The sequence below is a fragment of the Chrysemys picta genome, chromosome 8, assembly GCF_011386835.1.
Source record: "Chrysemys picta bellii isolate R12L10 chromosome 8, ASM1138683v2, whole genome shotgun sequence".
NCBI classification, from domain to species: Eukaryota; Metazoa; Chordata; order Testudines; family Emydidae; genus Chrysemys; species Chrysemys picta.
The window spans coordinates 33,894,721-33,909,944 of NC_088798.1; the positions used below are offsets into that span (position 1 = coordinate 33,894,721).

Genomic DNA, 15,224 nt, shown 5'->3' on the forward strand with positions numbered 1-15,224 from the left:
GCCCCGGGGCAGCCTGCCTACTGCACCCCAAACACCTCATCCCTGGCCCAGCCCCATGCCCTGCACCCCCTCCCGTACCGCACCCTCTGTCCCAGCCTAGACCCCGTACCCAAACCCCCCCCAGAACCTACACCCAGCACCCCAAACCTCTTCCCACATCCCAAACCCCTGTCCCAGCCCAAAGCTTGCATCCAAACCCCACATCCCCTCCTACACTCCAACCCCCTGCTGCAGCCCAGAGCCTACACCCTGCACCCAAACTCCATCTCAGAGCCCGCACCCCTCCCACACCCAAACTTCCTCCCAGAGCCTTAGGCGGGAGTGGGGGAGGGCTTGTACCCATTCGGAGCACAACCAAAAGTTATACAAACCTGCCGCCCCTGATGCCAGGGTTGGGAGGGGCCTTCTGATGACTTTACAGCAGCCAATAGATCAACCCACTCCATCCTCCTTGGCCAGGGTATTATCAATCAGCCAGCTATGGCCAGATTTCAGCCCCTTTGTACAGCCTGAGGTGCACAACATGGCCAGATAGACATTAGGCCAAATTTTCTACTCTTATCTGGTTTACACATTAAACAAGAGTGAAGTGTTTAGATTTGCATCCTCATTTTTACCAACCTTTGGGGCCCCAAACTTGCTACAGGAGCTAGATGTTAATCAATTAAATGTTCATTTTTTTATTAAGAAGGTGGTACAAGAACCAATGAAGTTGGGAACCACTGAACTAGACAATAGCTTTCTCTCTTTACAATAATATTCTCTCTCTCACCTGCACTGCTGTGTAGTATTGCTAGGTGTTGTTTAGAGTCTTCCAATCTCCATCCCAGACATAACTACATTTCAATAACGGATTAAATGAACCCTTTATATAAAGTCTGGTGAGCCCTTTGGGATTTTTAGAAGGAAGAGGTATATAATGTGGGAACACCACCACATAACGACAAATAAAGCCAACATATTGACAGCCTCCTGCCAATTCTACACATGCATCAAGTGGCAGAAGGCACATATCATAACATTGCAAAATAAATTCACACAAAGGCCATCTCATTAGCCCTCTCAAAGCAGAGCCATAAAACAGTTTTTCAGAGGCATCAGTCTCAAGTTACAATGGCTACTACTTTTCCTTCTTTCCCCAATAGATAGAATAGGAAACTAAAAGAAAAATTGTTCCAGGGATCCCAATGAGAATTGCTATCAACATTCTGACTCATGTTTTCTGTATATTTCAAAATTATGTCTCTGCAAAAAGTGGTTTCAAAAGCCAACGTTTTCCCATCCCAAGTCCAGTGAGGGGTGAGTGGAAGTAAAGCAGAGATTTGATGGTGGTTAGATTGAGTTCTATTAGGGTAGAGGAGGCAACTAGTTTGGAGGGTCCTAGCTAGGAAACCTGTACAAGTGTCTCATTTTATTTTTAAATAAATTTATACCATGTACTTCAACAGATAAAAGTTCTTTATAAGCAGGTAACTAAATAAATAGTTTAAGGATAACCATTCCCATTTCAAATGCAAATGTTATTGACAATATTGCATACCAAACAACAGCATCATTATAGAAGTCAATACTATCCCCTCCACTCCGAATACCCCCTATAAAGGTCTCTAGAGAAAGGCAATCTAAATGACTAGAGATATGGAAATACTTTAGTACAAAGTGATGAAGAAGATAGTTTAGGATTACTAGGTTTAAGAATGAGGAAAAAGGTGACGTAGTAATTGAATAATAGTACAGAGAAGATTAATCAAGTGCTCTATTTACCCTCTCTCAAAACAGAAAAAGCAATGGACATCCACTGAAATGCAAATGCAAATATGAAGCAGATAAAAGGAATTCCCTCCCCATATGCCTGAAGACATTCCTAGACTGAGCTCATAGTTAGTCTGTGGATTTCAATATGAGACTCCATATCACAAAGTATTCTTAAGGCAAAGAGCATTTTCTACTAAAAGATCTTTAGTTACTTTACAAAGACTGTTATTATTATCCTAATATTACAGATGAGGGAAGTGTATGCACAGACAATGTATGTAATATATATTCATAGCATACATTTATGCTGCCTACACTACATACAGCAGCACACACACAAAGACATGCATGTGCACACACGCAGGGTGAAGCATCTGTTGTATATACAAGATACAGTTCTTCCCAACAACAAAACACAGATCCCTTTCAAATGGTTTGCTTTTAGGGCAGATGTGTCAAAAATGAACTATCTTGCTGCCCATATAAAGAATTACATTTAGTCTAAACCGTTATTGAATCCTGTCATTTTCTTCTCAATGGAATGGATGCCTGTAGAGTTCAAAATTTATATAACATGAATACAGCGGTGGCACAAAGCCACTGGTAATATGACGGGTGCAGCTAGCCATTTGAACAGCACTTTGGAACTTGTTACACACATTAGTCCACATGCCAGCCTCTTTCACTGGTTTCTGATAATCCCTGTAAACATAAGAATGGCCATACTGGGTCAGACCAAAGGTCCATCTAGCGCAGTATCCTGTCTCCCAACAGTGGCCAATGCCAGGTGCCCCAGAGGGAGTGAACCTAATAGGTAATGATCAAGTGATCTCTCGCCTGCCAGCCATCTCCACCCTCTGACAAACAGAGGCTAGGGACACCTGGCTAATAGCCATTAATGGACTTAACCTCCATGAATTTATCCAGTTCTCTTTTAAACCCTGTTATAGTCCTAGCCTTGACAACCTCCTCAGGCAAGGAGTTCCATAAGTTGACTGTGCGCTGTGTGAAGAACAACCTTTTATTTGTTTTAAACCTGCTGCCCATTAATTTCATTTGGTGGCCCCTAGTTCTTATATTATGGGAACAAGTAAATAACTTTTCCTTATTTACGTTCTCCACATCACTCATGATTGTATATACCTCTATCATATCCCCCCCTTAGTCTCCTCTGTTCCAAGCTAAGAAGTCCTAGCCTCTTTAATCTCTCCTTATATGGGACCCATTCCAAACCCCTAATCATTTTAATTGCCCTTCTCTGAACCTTTTGTCAGAGATGACTTTACACACTACATGAACATCAACACTGCAGCGCTAAAGAGTTGGTTAAGGTGGTTGATAGAGTTGATAAGAGACCTATGACAGTGTGTTAGGAAGCCTGATGAAGAACCAGTGAGACCAGCCATCAACATAAACTATCCTCAAAAGTAAATACAGAGAGAGAGAGAGAGAGAGAGCGCGCACATGGTGTGGCATTATACACCTGCATTAACCCGTGACAGGCACATGACACTAGTGCTGACACTCCAAATTAGCAGCTGGCGTTTCAAGGTCCCGTTTTAGATCTTACTAATGAAGTCTCGCCGCAAGTGACCCTGCGACACTACCGGTCTCACAGCCCCGTGATGTCTAACCTGCCAAGCGGCCGAGGCTGCTCCGCATCCCACTGCTGGAAGCTGCCCAAGCCCCGCGGCCAGCTGGCGCGCGCATAGCTGAAGGAGTGAGGGCAGCGGGCTGGTGCCGCCCCGCTCAGCCAGACACGCGGAGATAGCTGCGCCCACGCCAGGCTGGGGAATGCCCACACCTCTGTGCCGCGCACAGACTGCAATGCAAGAGGGGCCGCGACAGCAGCGCCCCTGCACAGCGGGCAGAGGGGAGCCGGCCCGGACCCACCAGAGCTTCGGGGGGCTTGGCACGTCCCTCCCCCTAGCCTGGTCCAGGTGCCCGCCCCGTACATCGCGCCCTGCCTCGCCCCACAGGCCGGCCCCGACCCAGCGCCGGGGGGCGGCACGCTGCCGGCCTACCTGAGCGTAGTAGCGTTTCCTGAGCCAGGCCCCCGGGAAGAGCCGCCTCGCCATGGCAATGGCACATCCCCGCAGCGGGCTGCGCTCAGAGGCGGAGCGGAGGTAGCGCTTCCCCGCCCGGCCCCCTCCGCTCGCACCGCGGCGCCGGGAGAACGGGCTGGGGCGGGGACCGCTGCGGCCCGCAGGGCAGGAGAAGCAGGTAGCGGCTCCGTCCTCGCTGCCCAGCTGCCACTCAGCGCTGACGGCGGCAACGGCAGCAACTGGCAGGGCAGCGCGGAGTCTTAAAGGGCGGCCGGCCAGTGTCTCTGCCGACACAGACCGCCCGCGCCGCCTCCTCAGCTTTTAAAGGGGAAGTTGCCCGTCCCAGCGCTGAGGGGCCGGGATTGCTCCCCACCTCCGCCGCAACAGCCTAGGGCTGAGCACCCTCCCAGTACGTGGGGCAGCGACTGCAATGGTGGGTGGGACACCCCCTCAGTCACCAGCCCAGATCCACGCCCCCCCCCCAAGACCCTGGTCCAATGCTGTGGCGCTAGGGTGCCCCTCTCCGTAGTTCTAGGCCTTTGGGGGGAAGTAGCACCCAGATCTGGGGTTAAAATGCTGGGCAGTGGGCACCCTCCCAGAGTGGTTAATTTCCCCCTAATCTCTCCTTTCGCTTCCCTCCACCCACGTGGTCAGACAGAAGCAGCAGGTCTAGTCCCATCTAGTGCTGGTCAAATAAGGAAGGAAGTTATTACTAATGTATCAGATTGGTCAAAGAGATTCACAAAATAATATCACAGTAGTACAGAGGTATTTGAATAACGAAAATCTTTATTGATAGTTGATGGGGAAGCACTCAAATACATTATTCATGCTGATTATTCTACCAACTCTATTCCTAGCTGCCTCTCTCTGGGATTTCTAATACATCTGTCCCAGTAGTACCTAGGCAGTCATGTTCAAATTTTCTGCTGCACTGCAAACTGGGCCTTGGCCTCACCATCCATAAATTCTGAGTATCTTGCAGGCCAGCTCTGGCAACAGCTCTCTAGTGGGTCACCTCCCATATTCAGTATAACTACAGCACCCACATGTAGGGTTACTAACTTGGTAATATTTAAAAACCAGACACTCTAGCACAAGTGCTAGAACCTCCCCTGCCCCGCCTCTTCCCCCACACACCCCTGCCCTGCTCCCATCCACACTTCTTCCCCCCTGCCCCAAGTTCTTCGCTGCTTTTCCCCCTCCCACCCGGCTCAGGAGGGACTTATCTGCGGAGCTGGGGCTGGGAGCTGCAGCCGCCTGATGAAGGCAGGAGGTGGCTCTGGCTGAGTAGGGGCTGGAGTGGGTGATGACCCGGCACCTCCCCTGCTCGCTATAACCAGTCACATCTACTGACCAGACACACGGTCAGGTCCCTTTTCAACCAGACTTTCTGGTAAAAAAAAACAGACATCTGGCCACCCTACCCTCATGGCCAAGATGGAGTCTGCTCTACAGGGCAGCTCTGGCCAAGAAAAGGCACATGCAGGAACACAGTAGAGAATCTCCCTTCCACCCCAGGAGCACCTGTTCCTAACCCCACTGACTAAATACATACGCACACTGGATTAGTACAATGAATACAGGCAAAGGAAATATTTATTGACAGTGGGATGAATGGAGGAAAACAGAGGGAAGAGAGAGGGGGAGCAGTAAAGCAGAGTTACAGACAACACAAGGACCCATGGGCCCAACTTTACCCTCATAAAAGGATAGACACTGAGCAATGCATCTAGATTCAGACCTCAGGAATCCTTGGCAGAGTTCTAGTCCAGCAGTGACTCTTGGGTGCTCCTGATTGTCTTTGGCACCAGTAAACTTTTCCCAACAAACCTTTCCAGTGCCCTCTTCTGCCATTCTCTGCACACCCACACAGTGCAACAAACTAACTTAACTAGCTACAACCTCCCTCCTTAGTTCCCAGTGCAAAGTCACAAGCCCCAGTACTCAGACCAGTATAGTTCTGGGCGATGGCAATACTGGGTCTGGCTTCAGTTTGTCCTTCTCAGGTGATTCCTTCCTGGCACAGCGCTCTTCTTGCCTCCCATCCTGGGACGTTCCTGGCTCGCACTCTGTCCTTCCTGGCATTTTGGCTGGTTCTCAGCTGCTTTGCTATGTAAAGGCCACACTCACACCTGTCACTCTTCCTCTCTCTCTCAACCCCCTCCCTGATGGAACAACCTGCACCTCCTCTGCTTTAAGATGAGGTTTTAAAGGGGACATGCTCTCTAAACCCCAAGGGGTTACACTCTCCCCACTACCCAAAAAAATAGTCTTTGCTGTCCCCAGCAAGGTGGGGATCCACAGCCTAGAATTGCCCAACAGGAGACTCGGAGCCCCCCATTGGTCAAGAGCATCCCCAGTGTCCAACCCACAGGCCCCCAGGGATTTCCCATGAAGCAACTCTCCCCCCACAGAACCCCAGAGATCTGTAGGTCACTAGGTTCCCCCAAACGATCATATGTCAGCAGATGCCTGAGCCTAAATCCCCTTGACAGTCTATGAGATTTGGATTCCTAAGAGCCTAAACCCCTTTTGAAAAATGAGACTGTGACGTTATTGACATAAACTGGGACCGTATAGATCATTGTTGCAACCAAGGTCCTGTAGTGGCACCCAAATCTTGTATAAAGGGAGTCAAATGGGGTGTCTAGGACAAGGTTATGGTTTACTGGTTATGATTATGCTGTCTATATGTGTGTATCAGTTTTGTAGTTGAAGTTATGAATATTGGCTCTATACTGTCTGTATGGCAAACTTATGCCATGCTTCTGGGTGACATCCCAGACAAGCTGAGATTAGCTCTGCCTAGCCTGCTTGATGGCCCATTAAGGACCATCAGCTATACAATGGACCCATTGAGAGAAGGCAGATACGCCTTGTAACTCAGCAAAGTATGCAGGGACTGGCCCATGTGACTCCAGACTCCATTTTGCTGTAATTTTCCACAGTAAGAACAAAGAGGTGTTCTTACACCTGGAAAAGACTATATAAGGCTGATGCCTCATCTCCATTTTGTCTTCAATCCTGCTTCTTACCTCTGGAGGAACTTTGCTACAAACTGAAGCTCTGAACAAAGGACTGAATGACCCATCCCAGCTGGGGATGTATTCCAGAGACTTGATTTGAACCTGCAGTTTATTCCATCGCAGCTGCAAGCCCGAACCAAGAACTTTGCCATTACTGTATGTAATTGATTCCATTTAACCAATTCTAACTCTCATCTCTATCTTTTTCCTTTTATGAATAAACCTTTAGATTTTAGATTCTAAAGGATTGGCAGCAGCGTGATTTGTGGGTAAGATCTGATTTGTATATTGACCTGGGTCTGGGGCTTGGTCCTTTGGGATCAGGAGAACCTTTTTTCTTTTACTGGGGTATGGGTTTTCATAACCATTTGTCCCCATAACGTGTGGCACTGGTGGGAACACTGGGAAACTGGAGTGTCTAAGGAGATTGCTTGTGAGACTTGCGGTTAACCAGTGGGATGAGACCGAAGTCCTCCTAGTCTGGCTGGTTTGGTTTGCCTTAGAGGTGGAAAAACCCCAGCCTTGGGCTGTAACTGCCCTGTTTGAGCAATTTGTCCTGAGTTGGCACTCTCAGTTGGGTTCTGCCAGAACCGCATTGTCACAGAGACCTAGGCCCCTACATCAGTTAGACATTGCACCGCTGAGCACATCAAAGCCAAAATACCTTTAAAAATCTGGGGCTTTGAGATCTATGGAGGAAAAGCTTTCTACATATACCAAGTATACAGGGCCACTGTAACCACTAGCCGAACTAGGCGGCCACCTAGGGCACCAAGATTTAGGGGCGCCAAAAAGCGGTGCCCAAAAAATTTTTTTTACACTATTGCTCCCGGCGGGGGGATGGGCCTCTCGCAGCCACATTAGCACCTACCTCTGCGGGCGATCCTCTGCAACTGCGGGCCCCGCCGCCTCCCTCCGCCGCTCCCCACATCACTGCCCGCCCGCGCCCCCCCTGCCAGCCCGGAGCCACCTCCTCCCCGAGCCGCCGCATCACTCCCTAGCCCGCTTCCTTCGGCTCTGGTAGTCCCAGACCCCCTGCCACAGCAGCGGCTGCTGCCCAAGGGCTGCCAGCTGCAGATCAGAGCAGGTGACATCAGCCCCCCTGTAGCTGGCCCTATTGACAGCAATGCAGTGGCGGGGGAGGGGGAAGGAAGAGGAGATCGGGGCTACCAGTCCACCTGCGGGGGTGGATCATGACTAGGGTTACCATACGTCCGGATTTTCCTGGACATGTCCGGCTTTTGGGGGCTCAAATCCCCGTCCGGGGGGAAATCCTCAAAAGCCGGGCATGTCCGGGAAAATCGGGAGGGAGGGCTCGGTGGTGCTCGGCCGGGGCCTCTTTGGCTGGGGTCGGCGGTGCGGGGCCGGGGTCGCGGGGCCGGGCCTGGAGCCGGGCCAGGCGCGCGGTGCCGGGCCGGGGTCCAGGAGCCGGGCGCGCGGTGCCAGGCCGGGAACCAGGGGCGCAGTGCCGGGCCGGGGGCCAGGCCGGGCGGGGAGCTGGGGGCGCGGTGCCGGGCCGGGTGTCCGGGCCCGCGGGGCCGGGGAACCGGGGGTGCGGTGCCGGGCCGGGGGTCCGGGCCCGCGGGGCCGGGAGCCGGTCCGGGGCCGGGGGGCCGGTCAGGGCCCGCGGGGCCGGGGGCCGGTCCGGGCCCGCGGGGCCGGGAGCCGGTCCGGGGTTGTGGGGCCGGGGGGCCGGGCCCGCGGGGCCGGGAGCCGGTCCGGGGACCGGGGTCGCCGGGCCGGGCCAGGAGCCGGGGTCGCCGGGCCGGACCAGGGGCCGGGAGCTGGGGTCGCCGGGCCGGGAGCCGGGGGGTGCGCCGGGCGCCGGGAGCTGGGGTCACCGGGCCGGGAGCCAGGGGGTGCGCCGGGCCGCCGGGGGCCGGCAGTGCTGGGCGGGCCGGGGGTGGTCGGCCGGGGCCGGCACCCCAGGGCCCGAGCCGACCCAGGCTGGCCCGCCGCAGGGGGGCCAGCCTGGGCCGCGCCTCCTCCCCCCACACTCCCCCTTACCTGCTTCAGGCTTCCCGCGAATCAAATGTTCGCGGGAAGCAGGGGAGGGGGCGGAGACTTTGGGGAGGGGGCGGAGTTGGGGCGGGGGCAGGGGCCGGGCGGGGCCGGGCCGGGGCCCCGTGGAGTGTCCTCCTTTTGGAGGCACAAAATATGGTAACCCTAATCATGACCCTGCCAGAGGATACAGGGTTAAAGAGCTGCGAAAGTGTAACCATCCTCAGCACGTGCCACCTTCCAAGGCTTCATCCCCATCCATCCCTGCAGCCCTGTGGAGCTGATTAATAGACCCCCATTTTGGGGGAAACTGAGGCAGAGAACGGGACGTGACTTGCCCAAGGTCACCCAGGGAGTCATTGTCAGAGTCCTGCTTTGAACACAGGAGATTGAGGCTCCTAGTTCTGCGCTGGCTCAGACCATTAGACCAGAGGCCTTCAAGCCCCGAGCTCTGCACCTGCCCACACAAGGTATTAATCTGGGATTCAGGGGCAGCACACTGCAAGTTTTCAGTGAAGAAACACAGACATCTCGAGCCCTTATGGCTACAAGGAAAATCTTCCAAAGGTGATGGGCGGCTAGCCGACACAGTTCTGTCTGCCTGAGTCTGCAGCCAGCCTGGGACAACAGCTCTAGGAAATACGGCAGGAACTGTTAAGTCTAATTACAACACCATCAGAGCCAGATTTTCATGTTACATGGGTGACCAGTTGCATGGTGCACAACCGCTGCAAGTGTGCGAGCAACTCAGGTTAAGTGCAGTTGAACCCTGGGCAGGCTGCAGCACCCAAGAGACTTTTGTTCTCCCACTGAATGACAGCAGATGCACCAGTAACTTTACTAAGTAGAAGTTTAGTGACCACATTAGGACCATATCCTCCCCACTCCCAGCATTGGGTCAACTGCCCCTCATCATTCTCCTGATTGCTTGTATTGTTATTGATGAGAGATCTGCTGTGGATTGAGGGGTGCATATGGGCCTGGCTTTGCAGGCTCAGTCCTGGCCCAGCATTTGAAATAAATGGCCTGAGTTTCAGAAGTACTGAGAACCCTGGAGTTCCCACAGACATCGGGTGAACCACAGGTGCTCAGCATCTCTGAAAATCAGGCCCAGAATGACTCCTCTGCCCTGGGCCAGAGCTCTCTGAGTAAGGAGCTTCAGCAGCGATTGGCGTGGGGCAGAGTAAAGCAACCAGGACGGTCATGACGGAGGCTGGAACTCTGTCCTTGCCTCACACCTGTGGGGAAGACAGGCCTTCAGACACCCCCTCCCACCTGCATTGCACTTTCCAGCCCAGGAGCAAGGAACTATTTCACACCTTAGCGCTAGAGGGAGCTGAAGCCCAGAACGGGGAAGTAACTGGCCTGAAGTCATCCAGTGAGTTGGTGCCAGGGTGGAGAATAGAAGCCAGATCCTGACTCCCAGCTCTGTGCTCTGATCCCCAAAACAGCCCTTTCCAGATCGGGGGGGGGGGGAAAGAGGGCAGGAGGGACTCTAGCCACATGCAGGAGACCCAAGGCCATTTATTTTCATTAAATATGTAGACTAAATAATGAAATTAATACATTTTCAAGCCGAACATATATTAATTCTAATGAACAATGCCACATTATGCAGTATTCATTTTTGAAAGTTTATAATAAGTGATGATCTGGGGGCAGGGAAGGAGTAGGGGGGGTGTAAGGTGGAAGTTTCACCTAGGGCGCAAAATATCCTTGCACCAGCCCTGCAAGTATATATTATTACTACATTCCTTAAGGAAGGCTGTTCTGATTAAACTGAAGGTAAAGAAAAATACTATGCTGAGCTTCTAAGTAGTGGTTTTATGGCAGGACCTTCTTATAAAGAAAGAAGTGAGTCTTGAAACCACATATGGTTGTGAAGCCACGAAGCTGTAGAGAATTGTGCAGAATTTAAAGTGTCTTGCATTTTAAGGCCCAGGGGCGCTGTGTGAACACTTCTGGAATAACACAATCACTGATGGACCGTCTCTGAAGTGAAGCCCTGCTAATTCATTAACAAGATCTAGTACCTCTTAAAGTAATCCAGGCTTTAACAGTCAAAATTTTACCAGTTAGGATGTTCTCCTCTTCTCTTCCTATAGCAACAGGCCTAGCGCTGGCTCTGCTTTCTGCATCATTTCTACTCTTCTCTTCACTCCACCTCCTTGTACTAGTCCAGCTACAGAGTGGGGGTGGAACGGAAAGGCAACAAGCAAAAACTGCAGAGCAAAAGTTTAAAATCTTGTTGAATAATCTGGAGCAATTGCTTCATCCAGTGCATTGTGCCAGCCCTGGGAATGATAGTTTGGGACTAACAATAAAACTTGGGTCTCCCACATGGTAATCAGAGATCTAGATGTTCCATTTCTGATTATGTCTGGATCCCACCAGATCCAGGAATGTGTTCACTAAGTTTTCCACTTAGTACATGAGACTTTAGTCACACTATTGACTATAGGAGTAGATGCTTTTTTTCCAGCATTGGAGTTTATTTTTTTCTTTGTTCCCTTATGCAGGGTCAGATAAGTAATACATGTTTGGCCATTGCAATCTTTTTTGGTTGTATTGTAAATAGAGTTGGCCAAATGCAGTGGGTGCAATTCACATGGAATCTCCAGGCCAATTTAGCAGTAACAGCAGCAGAAAAGGTATAGCTTTTACTGATTTGGCATTCAGTGGGAGTGCAAAACAAATGGAATGTTCTGAAGGAATGGAAAGGGAGGGGACACAGCAGGAAAATCAAACAAGGTGCAACATAAAGCCATCCCTCCCTCCCCCACTCCTGTTTGTTGTTTTTCCTGATATACACATCCTTCTGCTCTGCAATTTGTGCAAGTTACGTGTTTTGTCAGAACAATACAAGCTACACTGCTTTACTACTTACACCCAACATGTAACTTTCTCCACCATTTATGTCAACATTGAACATCATCTATTGACTTCAGTGTCATTTCCAAATAAAATCAAGGTTTTTGTAATAATTAGATAGGGCTCAATCCTCAGGTGAACTAGAACAGTGCCTGGCAAACCAACTTCTCATACTCATTCCTGATTCTGGAGCCAGCTTGTGGCTGGTTAGGCACCTAGCGTAATTTAAAACAGTCTGAAGGCGGTTATGTTTGTCGGAACATCCAGAGTGCAGTGTGCTTTGACCAAAGGTTGAAAGAGAGTGTGGGACTAACAACATGGAAGATTTCAGGAAGAATCTAAGCTCTCCACAGTCATCCAGTAGAATTTGTATACTCCTAAATATAGTAAATGAAGAGCTTGGTCTAACCTATGTTTGAAGAAAATCTGTGTTACTTGAGCAAATAATGCTGTTTTGAATTTGTGTTCCTACATTTTAAAACAAGAGCTATATATCCACTATTTCATTGAAGTTAATCATGTAGTGGATTTAGCTATTAAGAAAATACAGTTAGTGAAATCAGTTATGTTTGCAAAGTGATTGGAGCTCTTTACTCAAACACTGCCATCTAATTTAAATTCTGAATTTCAAAGAAATTTGAGATTCACCAGATGTTTTATAATGAAGTAGCTATCAATTAAATTACTGACATCCATTTTAATAAATTCAATATAGCAAGCTTCGTATATTAGGGCTCTTAGGATATTCCAAAGTTGTTCTGTTCAGAGGAAAAGGTTTGATTGTAGCCATGAAAATGAAGACCTCATTAATGGCCAATTGTTGGCAAATCTATACAACAGCCTGCATCTGTGTTCTCATTGTTTCAAAGTCTACAAAGACTACACAGTTCAGATTTAATCAGCCAATAAAAAAAATGGCTTCCTTTGTGTACATATATACACATATCCTTTCGAGCCTACTTCCTCCGTTAATTGCTAATTTTCCTTAGGTTCAGGATTTTCATTCAGAGATTAATTTTAAAATGCTTGATTGGTGCACAGTTGCTAGCATTATTGTATTTCTTGTTCAAGAGTCCTCTAGATTAGAATCTTTGGGAAAAGGTTTTAATCAGATATGAAAATCTTCACACAAGTCCTTTAACCTAACGTTATTAAAGGACTGCCAAATTTTCATCATGGGTACTTTGACTAATTGTCTATGGCTGTTCCCCATCTGAGTTAGTAATTTAATATATATGTTTATTGCTTGAAGTTAATTTTTGCATTTTTTTACAGAAATATTTTTACTTAGCTTGTGTTTGAGATTCATCCACTGAAAAATAATTTATGTCAAGGTTGACTTGATTCTATAGTCTTAATTATTGTTTCTTATTTGTGTATTTGCTCTTTAAGGTAAATATTACAGCTGACATTTACATAGGGCTCCACTGCAATTTTCCAAGCTGCCCTATAAGAGCAGCACCTTGTCATGGGGTCTGCTCACTACTGCTGTGTTTCCTCCTGGTTGCTCTGGTGATTAGCTGATTCCAGGTCTGACACCTCCCTTCACTGCTTGCCACATGCCCTACTGTCTCCTTCTGACTCTCAGCAAGACAAGATGCTCTGTGTTTGTGGCTTAGCCTCCAGCCAAGTCACATGTGTTCTACACTTCCAGGGTATCAAAGCCCCTTCTTCTAAACAGGCTCAGGCAGTCTTCCTCTTCACTGCCTAGCCAGTGCCACTTCCCCAGTGACTGATAGGGGAACCTGGGCCCACCCACTACTCCAGCTTCAGGACCCTCTAATCAGCAGCTGCAGTCTGTTCCATTCTGTACCTTACTGCCTTTTCCCTAAGCCTTTCCTAACCTTCTGGGCTCCCCTCCCCCTGTTTGCCAACCAGAAATTCCCTCCTCCCAGGGGGGTATTGTGGGCTACTTTGACTCCATAGCCCGCCCGCCTGCCCGCCCCCTTCTCCTAAAGAGTGACTGAGATTACTTAGTTTACATCACAGTTATCTTCAGTGAGGACTACTTCCTGTCTTTATAAACTCAGCCTAGCTCATTCCTCTTCAGCTGGGCATGCTCCTGCCTTATTCAATCAGTGGATTACTTAAACTACCAGATCCCCCTCAACTGTGGCCTGTATGATTAATTGCCCTTCTTAGCCTATGTTAACCTCTTCAGGGCAAGTGTGGGATGAACACCCTATCACATACCTCTCTCCCCTCTTCCTTTAGAGAGATAATCTGCTATAGATCCTCACCAGTAGCAGTCTACCACAACCACCCTACCATGCCTTCTTAGTTGTGCTGGCCAACATGCTGGAGGACAGAGGGGAAGGGAAGCACAGGCTCTACCCTCTTCCCACCCCTCTCACCTACTTAGGAGGAGTAGGAACACAGTACCTGTTTACTAGTACTTGACCAGTTCCAAGTTCAGGTGGCCACTTAAAGGTGTTGGGGGAGTCTTATGCAGCTTGGGGTACAATGTAACCCTGAGATTTTCTCCCTCTTACAGACCCAATCTTCTTTAAAAAATAAAGATGGCTCTGGTCAAACTCTGTAAAGCAGGCTGACTTAATTGATCTAAAAGAAAACTCTGCTATGTCTGGTTCACGGTTACAAAATCTTCCTCAAAGTATTTGTTTGTCTCTGGCAACACACTGAGGAAAGGTTACCAGAGGTAGAACTCCACATGCACCAGATATTAAACAGCCTCCCTCCTCCCTCTGGAGAGTGCCTTAATGGTCTTCCCAGGTAATCATAGTGGATAAGCATTTTTCCCTTTCTTGCAGAGTAGTAACTCATCCTAGTACACTTTTGCAGGGCAATTCTCTTTTGCCCACTAAAAAGGCTCAGCTTCTTCGTACTGAAAGCAAAATCCTAAGGCAATCCCTTACCTTTTAATCTTTGAAATATTTGTAAATGTATCGTTTTCCCCTCTCCTTATATAGCCATTGTTAGGCAAGCCACATGTATACAAAACATAAAAAGCTATGTTAAAAGAGCGTTATTTAGGTTGTAAAGTCATGCATTCAAAAGCTAGGAAATGCCAGCTATATGGTTACCCAGGCAACCTTAATTCTGACCTAATGTGCATCCATCCTGTGCACTAACTGAGGCAGGGATCCTGGTGGGAGAAAAGTACGTGAAAGCCAACTAGGCTTTTCCCTCTCCACCCAGCATTTGCTGTTATTGTAGTGCACAGAATTTCATGTGTAGAAACCCCAAATCCAAAGAGGGAGAAAGAGAGAAACTATTACTGCATGACTGTGATACCTCTTCATGTATACGCCAAAACTGCATTAGCCTATTTTGCTCCCACATCATTTTACAAAGTTACATATAAGTCTCAGCATAGCTGTTGCTTTCTAAGGCCTGGTCTACACTACAAAGTTAGGTTGATGTAAGATGCCTTGCATTAACTTAATTGTGCATGTGTCTACACTTAAATGTGTCTCTCACCAACATAAGTACCCCATTACAGCAATGCCGTAAGACCACCTCTCCAAACGGCATTGACCCATGGTTGACATACTGAGGTCAA

At 49.1% G+C, this 15,224-nt stretch overlaps 1 protein-coding gene across 3 annotated transcripts in view; it reads right to left on the bottom strand.

Annotated features, from left to right (window-relative positions):
- The window catches only part of DIPK1A (divergent protein kinase domain 1A), a 64,802-nt gene extending 60,642 nt beyond the window's left edge, over positions 1-4,160 (bottom strand). Inside the window, exon 1 of one of the 3 annotated variants that reach the window (XR_006172271.2) lies at positions 3,780-4,160. Coding sequence is in view for 1 of the 3 variants with exons in the window: in XM_042840581.2 (XP_042696515.1) it covers positions 3,780-3,833 (54 nt within the window). In the remaining 2 variants the exon portion in view is untranslated. The remainder of the gene's footprint in view (positions 1-3,779) is intronic. The other 2 variants (XM_042840582.2, XM_042840581.2) reach the window with 2 other exon arrangements.
- Positions 4,161-15,224: the final 11,064 nt, after the last annotated feature.